General features: G+C 39.5%; 1 protein-coding gene across 3 annotated transcripts in view; it reads left to right on the top strand.

The window, feature by feature from the left end:
* Positions 1 to 13,572, top strand: part of LOC122552867 (proteasome activator complex subunit 4-like) — a 193,287-nt gene that overhangs the window by 129,312 nt on the left and 50,403 nt on the right. For all 3 annotated transcript variants that reach the window (XM_043695950.1, XM_043695949.1, XM_043695948.1), the window contains 3 exons: positions 1,966 to 2,091; positions 6,332 to 6,484; positions 8,533 to 8,637. In XM_043695950.1, the coding sequence (XP_043551885.1) occupies positions 1,966 to 2,091; positions 6,332 to 6,484; positions 8,533 to 8,637 (384 nt within the window). The remainder of the gene's footprint in view (positions 1 to 1,965; positions 2,092 to 6,331; positions 6,485 to 8,532; positions 8,638 to 13,572) is intronic.

The following is a 13,572-nucleotide window of genomic DNA, read 5'->3' as shown; positions in this document are numbered from 1 at the left end:
CCTGTTCCCTGGATGCTGCCTGACCTGCTGCGCTTTTCCAGCAACACATTTCCAGCTCTGTATAGACCTTGGGCTAACATTGGTTCCCAATATAAAATCAGTGTTTCATCTTTGTTGTCAAATTCAGAAGACAAAGTAGGAAAACCCAATGAAGTGAACATTAATAGCAAAGTATAACACAGTTTATGCAAGGCTACTGTGTAACTGCACTGCATAACTTGTATCTTAGCTTAAGTCTTATGAATAATTTTGCCTGAGTTGCTGCCAACATTGGTCATGTATCTCTGATCAGTACCCGCATTGCTGTTAATGTGCCCTGAGAGCAGCATAGTTGTGCAATAGCTTTACATTATTTTATGAACTTTGTTTTATTGTAATGAAAGAGCACCTTCAGTTCAATACAGCTTCTTCCTCTTCAGTATCTTGCTATGTATAACGAGTCTATAGAGCTCAAGGGTCTCCTGGGTAAATCTGTTCTTTTTCCAGAAATCAGTTCTGAAATCCATACAAAAGAAAGTTGACTAGTGTCAAGTATGATATTATCAGCAAGCAACTCTAAAGCAGTAGTGCAGCACTTAATTTTTTCTGGTTTGAGGATCCCAGTCAAGTTTTCTTAGCAGTTTTTCGAATTACCCCGCCATCAGATTGTCTTATTGGTTCAATGTTGACAAAAACAATAAATTCAAACTAGAGTAGGTTTTAGTATCCTGGGACATAATTTAAACTGGTTAAATTTGAATTGTTGTCAAAACAGCAACCAACTCACGTAATAATTTCACAACAAAATGTTACATATTTTCAATTTTCCAGTACACTGGGACTGCTAGGTAGTGTTATGGACTAGGCTAGACCACTCAAAACTTTCTTAAGCAGGCAGCCCTAGACCTAACTTGGCAATTTGTTTCGGTAAGTGTACATTGAAAATTACCTGGAGGTAGCTAGGTTGACTACTAGATTTTAAAACAGACAAAAATGTATTCACAAAATTACACAATGAAACACACATAACAGAATAAAGAACTCAAACTATCCAGTTAGACTTATTTATGCTGTTCCGAATAGGTTCCAATAAGCAAACTTCGTTTAAAACCCAGTATAAATGGAACACATGCTTAAAAGTTTTTGTTGAAGGGCAGAAAAGAGAGAGTTTCCACACCGCTCCCTGTTGAACTTCCTAGTTTAAGACTGAACTAAAACTGCTCAGCTCATGTTGGCTCAAACCGAGAGCTGACCACATCCCTACCTTTATACAGGTCACTTCTAAAGCATGACGACTTTGGCCTGCAGTCTCATCTGACATCATAGAAACAAAAGGCCTCTTAAAATCCTTTTCATCTCTGTACCAAACTAGACTGATCGGAGTCCAGCTCAGTTTATTGCCCCTCTGAAAAAAATCAAGGACAGAGTCGTCTTGATCCAAGGAACCATTTAGGAAAAAAAGGGACTATCTTTGTGACAGTAGTCATATGACAGATGCTTGTAAGGTCTGTGAAAAACAGTATTCACTCTCTCAAAGGTAACAGTACACACCTTCAACTTCATAACAATACTGAGAAGAATATTGATCCCCGCACTGATACTTTGTTTATATTAAATATCTCCGCCTTCTTCCCCCCCCCGTACCTCCTTAAATATTTTCCTTTGTCTGGAATATGGTAACATATCTTGTCGGCCTTCAATCATGTATACAGGCTTACTCAGCTATTTTTGAAATCAATGTAATTGAAATTTTCCATGATTGGTATATCTGTATGCTGTATTTGTTAACTATTTATTAGTACTGATGCTGTCGTTATGGTAGAGTGAAAATCAGTTTAATTTTAACTAGTGCCCATTTGAAGATTTTTTTCCTTTGCAAAGAAAGGCATTATTTATGTTTAATTTACTATGGTTTTGTCACATGTATGATTAGTCTAAAACTCTGCACAGGCATTACTAATGACTTCCAAATAACTACCTTTGTAGGCAGAACAAGTAATTTATGACCATTTCTCTGACCCACAATTTATGGAGCAATTGATTAAATTCTTATCCTTGGAAGACCGAAAAGGAAAGGACAAATTTAATCCACGCAGATTTTGTCTGTTCAAGGTATGCAATAGTATTAGTAAACTAAAATGAAACATCAGCTTAATGCATTTGATTTTTGGAATGAGTGACCTCCAACTGTTGGCCAAAGTTACTTTTTTGAAACAACTGTTCCTGTGGTAATTACCTCCAATTGTTTTACCTGTTATTACAAATTTGTTACCAATGGTCGCCTTAGACCTTCTGATTTGGTTACAAAATCAACTGTCCCTTATTTGTATTACAACTTTGACCTTGGTGAAGTACTCTTGATGTCTTGTCACTCTTGTAATATGTGGAATATGATAGCCTACTTACATCCAGCATAGTTTCAAAAATGACAGTGACTAAATCATCTCTTTTAGGTATAGGTTCATGGTAACTGTTGGCCAGGATATTACTACTACAAGTAGTGCCATAAAATCTTCAAGAAACTGGAGGAGTTGATGGAGTTTTAAATTACTATCTCATCCAAAAAGTCAATGCACATTTTTTCAATATTGTAATAAGTGCTTATTTAAATTATACGTTCAAGTTTTTGAAGCAAGGGTTGTCCTTGACCTTTTGATTCTCATTTCCCTGGCGAATTCTTGCTAATTCAGTTTTTCTTCTTGTCACTGATTATAATAAATTTGATAATTTGCATGAAAAAGCATTTGCTTTAGAACTTGTTTGAACCACTTCTTAAATTACTCATAAGCATGTTGGGGTTATTGGCATTCACTGTCTATAACTCAGAATTAACCTGATCATTGGCAGTTTTGCATTTTTATGATAGAGAAATAACTTTCAACTTAAAGCAGAGAACATTTTTTCCTCTCTTAATTTCCTCTATAAACCACTGGAAGCTTTAAAAAAAACAACCTGTCAGACATGTTATGAAAAAACTGAGGTAGGTGAGACTTGAAACCAGACCCTGAGTCACTAACACTCTGCCTTAAGAATCTTGTAACCACTGGAGACTAAATGAGCAAAGAAGTCTTTTGAGCATGGTCAGAAGACCTCTGCAGGAACATTATGCCTAAACAATTATCATCCACAAGTGACAAATCTAAACATTCATGCTCAATAAATATTTGAAGGTCACTGCAATGTGGCAGCTTTATAAATACCATTGACATGCAGCTCTCTAGCATAACCTCAGTCAGTGTGTGATGGATGCTTCCATACAATATCAATTTATGGGATGTTTCTTTTCTCTTCTTTTGCTTTTTTATTTAGTGGCAAATCCTGTTCACATCACCTAATGTTCAACACACATCCTCCATCATTCTCCTTCATAAATGCTGAAGATGTCCATTTAATATTTTGCAAGCCTCAGTTCTCAGCACTGGGCTGCAGTACATTCTATAAACTAACAACTTTGATATGAGATCAAATCTTTGTAACATCTGTCTCACCACGGCCTCTCTTCTGCTTCAGTAGAAATTCTAGTTCCAATTGTTACGTAATTTGGAAACATATTCTTTTCCTTGCTCTCCTGTCTCATGAAGAGACTCTGGCCATTTTGTTCCTATTCTTGGGCCAATTCCATTGTTCTTCAGCTTCAAGATTGTTTCAGGTGCAAGGTTGTACTGTGTGTTTAAATTTAAGGTAAAATGAAGCATCCTGTGACTTGATTTGCAGTTTGCCTGAAGGTTATTTTACTGAGAAGAAGGTGCAAAATATTTTTATCCGGAGACAATAGCAATAGGCTACATTCTAATACTGGATTGATTGAGACTGCAATGTCCTAGAGGAACAATGATAATGTTGGGTTGTAAACATTTTATGCGTGGGAAATCATGTCTCACAAACTTGATTGTGTTATTTGTTCAAAAAACTCAGAGGATTGATGAGGGCAGAATGGGTGGACGTGATCCATATGGACTTCAGTAAGGCATTCGACAAGGTTCCCCATGGGAGATTGGTTATAAGGTTAAATCTAATGGAACACAGGGAGAACTAGCCATTTTGATACAGAACTGGCTCAAAGGTAGAAGACAGGGTGGTGGTAGAGGGTTGTTTTTCAGACTGGAGACCTGTGACCAGTGGAGTATCACAAGGATCGATGCTGGGTCCAATACTTTTCATCATTTATATAAATGATTTGGATGTGAGCATAAGAGGTATAGTTAGTAAGTTTGCAGATGACACCAGAATTGGAGATGTAGTGGACAGCGAAGAAGGTTACCTCAGATTACAACAGGATCTTGATCAGGTGGGCCAGTGGGCTGAGATGTGGCAGATGGAGTTTAATTTAGATAAATGGAAGGTGCTGCATTTTGGGAAAACAAATCTTAGCAGGACTTATATACTTAATGGTAAATGTTGTTGAACAAAGAGACCTTGGCGTGCAGGTTCACTAGCTCCTTGAAAGTGGAGTCGCAGGTAGACAGGATAGTGAAGAAGGCATTTGGTATGCTTTTCTTTATTGGTCAGAGTATTGAGTTACAGGAGTTAGGAGGTCATGCTGTGGCTGTTCAGGACATTGGTTAGGCCAGTGTTGGAATATTGCATGCAATTCTGGTCGTCTTCCTACCGGAGAGATGTTGTGAAACTTGAAAGAGTTCAGAAAAGATTTGCAAGGATGTTGCCAGGGTTGGAGGATTTGAGTTATAGGGAGAGGTTGAATAGGCTAGCGCTGTTTTTCATGGAGCATTGAAGGTTATGGGGTGACCTTATAGAAGTGTACAAAATCATGAGGGGCATGGATAGGATAATTAGACAAAGTCTTTTCCCCGGGGTGGGATAAGTCCAAAACTAGAGGGCATAGGTTTAGGGTGAGAGGGGAAAGATATAAAAGAGACCTAAAGGGCAACTTTTTTACGCAGAGGGCGGTACGTGTATGGAATGAGCTGCCAGAGGAAGTAGTGGAGGCTAGTACAATTGTAATATTCAAAAGGCATCTGGATTGGTGTATGAATAGGAAGTGTTTAGAGGTATATGGGCCAGTTGCTGGTAGGTGGGACTAGATTGGGTTGGGATATCTGGTCAGCATGGAAGAGTTGGACTGAAGGGTCTATTTCCGTGCTGTACATCTCTATGACTCTATTTGTACTTTAAATTGCCCATTTAACTAAAAATGAGGGATCAATATGGTGAAGCTACAAAACAGGGTGACTAGATTGCTGAACAGCAGAAACCACATGCAATAAATGTGATCAATTGATTCCACAACTGTTGGATCAGATCTGAACTTAGTCCTGCTACATCCAGCCATGAATTGTAATGTTAGAAATCTAGAGGAGCAGGCAGCTTCACAAATGCCACCATCTTCAAAGATGGACAGATGAGCACATATTGCAAAAGATGAGGCTGAAGTATTTGCAGCCTCCTTCAGCCAGAAGTGCATGACCCCAGCATCACAAATACCAGTATTCAGCCAATGTGATTACTTCTACATGATATCAAAGAACAACTGAAGGCGTTAAATACTGCAAATGCTATGGACCTTGACAGAACTCTGGCAATTGTACTGAAGATTCCAACATCATCCACACCCCTAGCAAGCTATTCCAGTACAAATACAGCACTGGCATCTACTGGCAATGTGGGAAACTGGCCAAACATGCCCTTTCCACAAAAAGTAAGACAAATCGAACTTGGTCAATTATGTGCCATTATACATTTATCTATTATCTTGATCATCAGCAAAGTGTTCGGGATTGTTGATAGTACCATCAAGCAGCATCAGCTCAGTGATGACCTGATACTCTGTCTTGGTTCCGCAAGGGCCACTCATGCCTGAACTCATTAAACGTTTGGCTTATCACTGATTGAGGTCATATGCAATGCAAAGGAAAATACTTATGATTGCTGAAAGTCCATTATCTAAGTCTTAAGACATAATTATATGAGTTTGTCTACATGGAGTTTTTCTGGATCCAAGCAGAAAGGTAATTGAAAAGGAAATCAGCTGAACTAATTGCAAGTATTATTTTATTCAGTGCAGTAACAGGAAATTTTTAGATTTTCAACCAGCAGCTTCTGAGCTGAATTCTCAGTTTTAATGGACACTCGCACTGTGGATTTATGCTTGGGGTCAAACTGTATGTTTACAGCTTGTGGCCGAGTCAGGGGGCAGGAAGAGAAATGAAAACTGCATGAAGCAAAATCATTTCTTCAGTGTTTTGGTGTTTTCAAGTTTGATTATAAGGACTGTGATTACATTTTCTAATCTTTAGATCGTGATTTTCATGTAAAATAAAGCAAACTAAACTTGAAATAAATTTGAAGTTCAACATCATGTTTTGAATAAATTTGTTAATTTCTTCCATGACAGGGTTTGTTCAGAAACTTTGATATGGCCTTTTTATCAGTGTTAAAGCCACATATGGAACATCTTGTCTCAGATTCTCATGAAAGTGCACAGCGATGTGTCGCTGAAATCATTGCTGGACTAATCCGAGGTTGTAAACACTGGAGGTATGAAGAGGTAATACCATTGGTTTTATACTCTAGACAGTTAAATTTGAGGTCAGATAAATATTTATATTTGTGCAGAATTTACACTTTTAATAACGATCCAACTTAATTCCCTGACTTACATTTTTATTGTTAGTTGTATTCATATCCATTTTAAATGGATATTTGATTAATTTTGACTGTCAGTGTTATGATAGCTTCATTTTTAATTGTACAAATTAGCTCTGGCTGCTTGAAAAGAAAAACAAGTATAGTGTTTATTGCTTATAGAAAATGTTCCATGCTAATGTGATTTGCCTGAATTTTGGATTAAATGATTTATAGTAATTTAGTTGCCTTCAATTATTTGAGACAACCAAAAGCATTGATATAATAAGATTCTATTGTACTTGCAAATTTATTTTGTTTCTCAACAAGCTTGACTATTCCAATAAATATGTTCCCCCATTAATTATACAAGGTATTGAGCTAACTGAATTCCATTTCTGTCGAAAATAATTTGTGCATTTAACACGCAGTCTTATGATCCCAGCTGAATTAATACCGGACAAGTCAGATTCCAGAGTGCAACTTTACTCGATGGACCACCAATTTTATTTTGCACTTTGGTTACCATGGTGGTCAGTGACTGAATATATTCACGCAAACAGCATTAGTATGTTACAAAAATGACTACATATGGGATAATTTGTAAGGATCTCATCATAGTCAGCAATCCTTTCTCTTTGAAGTATAAACCCTATCTTTGCTATTTAATTTCTTATTGACTGACAAGACCACAAGTGTTTACTTTGAGAGTTTGTGCATATTCACCAGATGAGATTCTCTGTTAGCCTGTGTCTGTGCCTCTGAAGACTATCTCAGAGGGTTCTCACTGAATTCTGAAAGGAAAAAGCTGCAAGGTTTTCTCCATTTTTTTTTCAAACATTTTAGGTTGTTAAACATCGCATCTGGTATTAGTAAAGCAATAAGACATAGGAGCAGAAATTAGGCCATTCAGCCCATAGAGTCTGCTCTGCCATTCAATCATGGCTGATAAGTACTTCATCACCATTTTCGCCTCGATCCCCTTGACAGTCAAGAACCTATCTATCTCCGTCTTAAATATACTCAATGACCTGGCCTCCACAGCTTTTTCTGGCAATGAATTCCATAGATTCACCACTCTCTGGCTGAAGACATTTCTCCTTATCTTCATTCTAAAAGGTTTTCCCTTTACTCTCAGGCTATGCCCTCTGGTCCTATATTCTGTCCTACCAATGGCAACATCTTCCCAACATCTACTCTGTCCAAGCCATTCAGTACTGTGTAAGTTTCAATTAGATATCCCCTCATCTTTTCTTCTGAAGTGAATCTGCTTCTAGTCTCTCTTTCCTTGTATTATAAAAGCTCAACTTAATGAATACTTCAGTTATCTCAGTTAAGATATGCAATTGTCTCAAGAGACAGTTTATTTGGTCATTTAAAATGAAATAGTTTCTGTCCGTTTTAAAAAAAAAATCACATGCACGAAATTGAAAACCAAAAATCTATCTATCTCTATCTCTATCTCTATTTTTGGATGCAAATTCCAAAACAAGTTATTGTTCAAAGTTTGTGCAAAGATTTGTAGCTCGGGTGCTCGTTGTTGTGGTTCTGTTCGCCGAGCTGGAAGTTTTTGTTGCAAACGTTTCGTCCCCTGGCTAGGCGACATCATCAGTGCTTGGGAGCCTCCTGCGAAGCGCTTCTTTAATGTTTCCTCCGGTGTTTATAGTGGTCTGTCCCTGCCGCTTCCGGTTGTCAGTTTCAGCTGTCCGCTGTAGTGGTTGGTATATTGGGTTCAGGTTGATGTGTTTGTTGATGGAGTTATTGTATTCAACAAAAATAGACTTTGTAATTAGCAAATAATACTTCAGCAATTTGTTTGTGCAAATTAAGCTATGATGGAAAATTGAAATTTAATTTTATGCCATCCAGTCTTAATTTGCAGTATTCCTTTTGTTGACAAATGGACTTTTGAATTTTATATTATGTTCAACCCCTGGAAAGAGGTTGATAGGTTTTTTTTGGTGATTTTAGGTGGAACAGCTATGGAAAATTCTCTGTCCGTTTTTGAGAACTGCCTTGTCCAACATCACAGTAGAGACCTACAGTGACTGGGGAACATGCATTGCCACGGCTTGTGTACGTAAAAGCAAATTATTTATCTAAACTGTGTGACACATGCATACACTTGAATTTAACATCTGCCCTTGCTTTGATTTTGATGTGAAATCAAAATTGTGTTCTAAATTGGTGTGTTAAATAAATTAACTACCAATTAAGTAATTCTAAAATATAACTGCCTGGAGTATTTGGTGCTTTGTTATATGTATTAAATTCTGATGCAAAGTGTGAAACATTATAGCGTAAGAAACTGAGTAGTATTCTGCATGTTAATTCTATGCACGAGAAAGCCTGTATATAATCTTAATTGTGAAATGACATTGTTCATATCGTGTTTTTTGCAAATATTTGAGACAATTTTAAATACAGTTACAACTTCTTTATAAACATTGTATGCTTCTGTGTGCATTTTCAGTTTCTGGAGGATTTTTATAAACAAAATATATTGAATCAATGTATTCAGCAATTTACAAAGAAATTGATATTAATTATATGTGAAGGAAAACTTTGAAATTCATCTTTTTTTTACACCCTCTGAATGCTCAAGTAATTCGTAGCCACTGAATAACATTTGGAATATTTTGATAGTTTGTAAGAAAGGTGGGCAGGGAATTGGTATAGCAACAAAAATACTGCAGATGCTAGAATCCAAAGTAGACACACAGGTGGCTGGAAGAACACAGCAAGCCAGGCAGCATCAGGAGGTGGAGAAATCAACGTTTTGGGTCGAGATCCTTCTTCCTGATTAAGGGTCTCAACCCGAAACGTCGACTTCTCCATCTCCTGATGCTGCCTGACTTGCTGTGTTCTTCCAGCCTCTTTGTCTACTCAGGAAATTGCATAAACTTCAACAAACAATATATGATGAATAATTGGCCATCCTTTGATGTTTGAGGTTTGAATATTGGCCCCCATAAGACATGGGAGTAGAAGTATCGTCTGCTTTGGGGTTCAACAAGAATCGTGGCACATCTAATGATCCTTAACTCCACTTTTCCTCCCTTAACCCATAACCCTTGACACTGTTCATGGTTAAAAATTTGTCAATGTCAGCCTTGAATATGCTTTTAATTACTCAGCTTCTACAGCCTTCTCTGGTAAAGAATTCTGCAGATTCACTTACTTCTGAGAGAAGAAATTCCTCCTCCTCTCTTCAATGGGTGAACACTTACCTTGAGGTTATGCTCTCTGGTCCTACACTGTCCCACAAGGGGAAAATCCTCTCAACATCTACCCCATCAAACACCCTGAAAATGTTGTATTTTAGTAATTTGTCTGTCTTTATTCTGGTTAGCCCATGAGTACAGGCCAAATATACTCAACTTATCCTCAGAAGAAATTCCCTCCATATCTGGGGTAAATCTTGTAAACATTTTCTGCACTGCCTCCAATGACAGTGAATCTTCCTATTAATAAGGTGACTGAAGTTATTCCATCTGTGCTGACAAGTGCCTTGTGTAGGTTGAGGTTTCATGTATAGAACAAAGAATATTACAGCCTGTGTCGATCTATTTCCTCTATCTAAATCTGCTGCCTATTTTCTAAGGATCTATATCCTTTGCTCCCAGTCCATTCATATATCTGTCTAGATACATCTTAAATGACGTTATCATTCCTGCCCCTACCACCACCGCTGGCAACACATTCCAGGCATCCATCACCCTCTGTGTGAAGTACTTTCCACCTATATCTCCACTAAACTTTTCCTCTCTCACTTTGAACTCGTGACCTCTAGTAATTGAGTCCGCCACTCTGGGAAAACGTTTCTTGCTATCCGCCCTGTCTACACCCCTTATGATTTTGTAGGCCTCCATCAGGTCCCCCCCCCTCAACCACCACCTTTCCAATGAAAATAATCCTAATTTACTCAACCTCTCCTCATAGCTAGCACCCTCCATACCAGGCAACATCCTGGTGAACCTCCTCTGCGCCCTCTTCCAAAAATCATCCATATCCTTTTGGTAATGTGACGACCAGAACTGTAAGCAGTATTCCAAATATGGCCGAACCAAAGTCTTATGCAAGTGTAGTATGACCTGCCAACTCTTGTACCCAATACGTCCAATGAAGGAAAGCATGCCGTATGCCGCCTTGACCACTCTACTGACCTGCATTGCCGCCTTCAGGAAATGATGGACCTGAACAGCCGGATCTCTCTGTACATCAATTTTCCCCAGGACATTTCCATTTATTGTATAGGTCACTCTGGAATTGCATCTTCCAAAATGCATCACCTCTCATTTGTCCAGATTGAACTCCATCTGCCATTTCTTTGCCCAACTCTCCACTCTATCTATATTGTATTCTCTGATAGTCCCCATTCACTATCTGCTACTCCACCAATCTTAGTGTCATCTGCAAACTTGCTCATGAGGCAACCTACACCTTTCTCCAAATCATTTATGTATATCACAAACAAAAGTGGTCCTAGCACGGATCCCTGTGCGACACCACTGGTCACAGGTCTCCATTCTGAGAAGCTTCCTTCCACTACTACTTTCTGTCTCCTGTTACCCAACCAGTTCTCTATCTATCTAGCTAGAACACCCTGGACCTCATGCGACTTCACCTTCTTCATCAGCCTATCATGGCAAACCTTATCAAATGTCTTACAAAAGTCAATATATGTTATATCTACATCCCTTCCCTCATCAATCAACTTTGTCACCTCTTCAAAAAATTCTATTAGGTTTGTAAGACATGACCTTACCTGCACAAAACCATGCTGCCGATCAGCGATAAGCCCATTTTCTTACAAATGGATATATGTCCTATCCCTTAATATCTTTTCCAGGAGCTTCCCTACCACTGATGTCAGGCTCAGAGGGCTGTAATTACCTGGATTATCCCTGCTATCCTTCTTAAACAAGGGAACAACATTAGCAATTCTCCAGACCTCTGGGACCTCCCCCATTTTCAAGGATGCTGCAAAGATATCTGTTAAAGCTCCAGCTATTTCCCCTCTGGCTTCCCTTAGAAACCTGGGATAGAAACCTGGGATCCCATCTGGTCCTGGGGACTTGTCCACCTTAATGCCTTTTAGAATATACAACACTTCCTCAACTCTGCTCGCTAAGAATATCTCACGACCTCTTTTAGCCCTCCTAATTCCTGTTTCAGATTGGTCCTACATTCCCAAAATTCTTCCAAAGCTTCGTCTGTCTTCAGTCACTTAGACCTTCTGTACGCATCCTTTTTTCTCTTAGCTAGTCTCACAATTTCACCTGTCATCCATGGTTCCCTAATCTTGCCATTTCTATCCCTCATTTTCACTAGAACATATCTCTCCTGAAATCTAATCAACCTCTCTTTAAAAGCCTCCCACATATCAAATGTGGATTTCTTTTCAACCAGTTGCTCCCTTCCTCCCAATTTAGCACTCTTTCTTTAGGACCACTGTCGTCTTTGTCCATGCGTATCCACAACGTACGGAATTGTGATCACTATTCCCAAAGTAGTTCCCCACTGAAACTTCAACCACCTGGCCGGGCTCACTTGCTAACACCAGATCCAGTATGTCCCCTTCCCAAGTTGGACCACTTGCATACTGGTCTAAAAGACCCTCCTGGATACTCTTTACAATTTCTGCTCCATCCAGACCTCTAACACTAAGTGAATCCCAGTCAGTGTTGGGAAAATTAAAATATCATGTCACCACCACCCAAATGCTCCTGCATATTTCTATCATCTCTCTACATATTTGTACCTCAATCTCACGTTCACTGTTGGGAGGCCTGTAGTACAATCCCAACATTGTTACCGCACCCTTCCTATTTCTGAGCTCTGCCCATATTGCCTCACTGCTCAAGTCTTTCATAGTGCCCACCTTCAGCACAGCTGTGATATCTTCTTTGACCAGTAATTGGCCAATTGGCATAGGGATAAGAAAATTAGGGAAGTAAACACGTGGCTAAGGGATTGGTGTGGGAAAGAGTGATTCCACTTCATGGGGCATTGGCATCAGTTTTGGAACCGGGGGGATCTGTACCGTTGGAATGGTCTCCACCTGAACCGATCAGGTACCAATGTTTAGATTAGATTAGATTACAGTGTGGGAACAGGCCCTTCGGCCCAACAAGTCCACACCGACCCGCCGAAGCGAAACCCTCCCATACCCCTACATTTACCCCTTACCTAACACTACAGGCAATTTCGTGTGGCCAATTCACCTGACCCTGCACATCTTTGGACTGTGGGAGGAAACCGGAGCACCCGGAGGAAACCCACGCAGACACGGGGAGAACGTGCAAACTCCACACAGTCAGTCGCCTGAGGCGGGAATTGAACCCGGGTCTCTGGCACTGTGAGGCAGCACCGTGCCGCCCACAAGCGAAGAGGATAAATAGAGTGGTCAGTAGGGCTTTAAACTTCTGAGTTGGGGGGAAGGGAAAGTGAAAGCGACAGGGGGTATGGAGTTAAATGGAAAGATAAGCGGCAGGATAGCATATGTGCAGGCAGATTTAAACTTGAGACAGACTGGGAATGCAGCAGAAAGGAAGGATAACTTAGGACATCTTATGGTTTCCAATATCTCTAATGATAAGAAAGTTAACAATCAGGCACTTTACCTGAATGCTCGTAGCATTCATAACAAAGCAGACAAACTAATGGCACAGATTATCGTGAATGATTATGATCTGGTAGGCATCACAGAGACGTGATTACAGGGGGGTCAGGACTGGCAGTTAAACATCCAAGGGTTTTCAACTTATCGAAAAGACAGGGAGGTGGGCAGAGGGGGCGGGGTTGCATTGTTAGTTAAGAACAAAATTAAATCTATGGTGCTGAATGACATAGCGTCAGATGAGTGGAGTCTGTGTGGGTGGAATTGAGGAACCACAAAGGCAAAAAAACCATAATGGGAGTTATGTACAGACCTCCTAACAGTGGTCAGGACCAGGGGCGCAACATGTACCGGGAAATAGAGAAGGCATGTCAGAAAGGCAAGGTCAC

The sequence above is a fragment of the Chiloscyllium plagiosum genome, chromosome 9, assembly GCF_004010195.1.
Source record: "Chiloscyllium plagiosum isolate BGI_BamShark_2017 chromosome 9, ASM401019v2, whole genome shotgun sequence".
In the NCBI taxonomy this organism is placed as follows: Eukaryota; Metazoa; Chordata; class Chondrichthyes; order Orectolobiformes; family Hemiscylliidae; genus Chiloscyllium; species Chiloscyllium plagiosum.
Note: the sequence above shows the minus strand (reverse complement) of the source record. Positions and strands in the feature narration are given on the sequence as shown.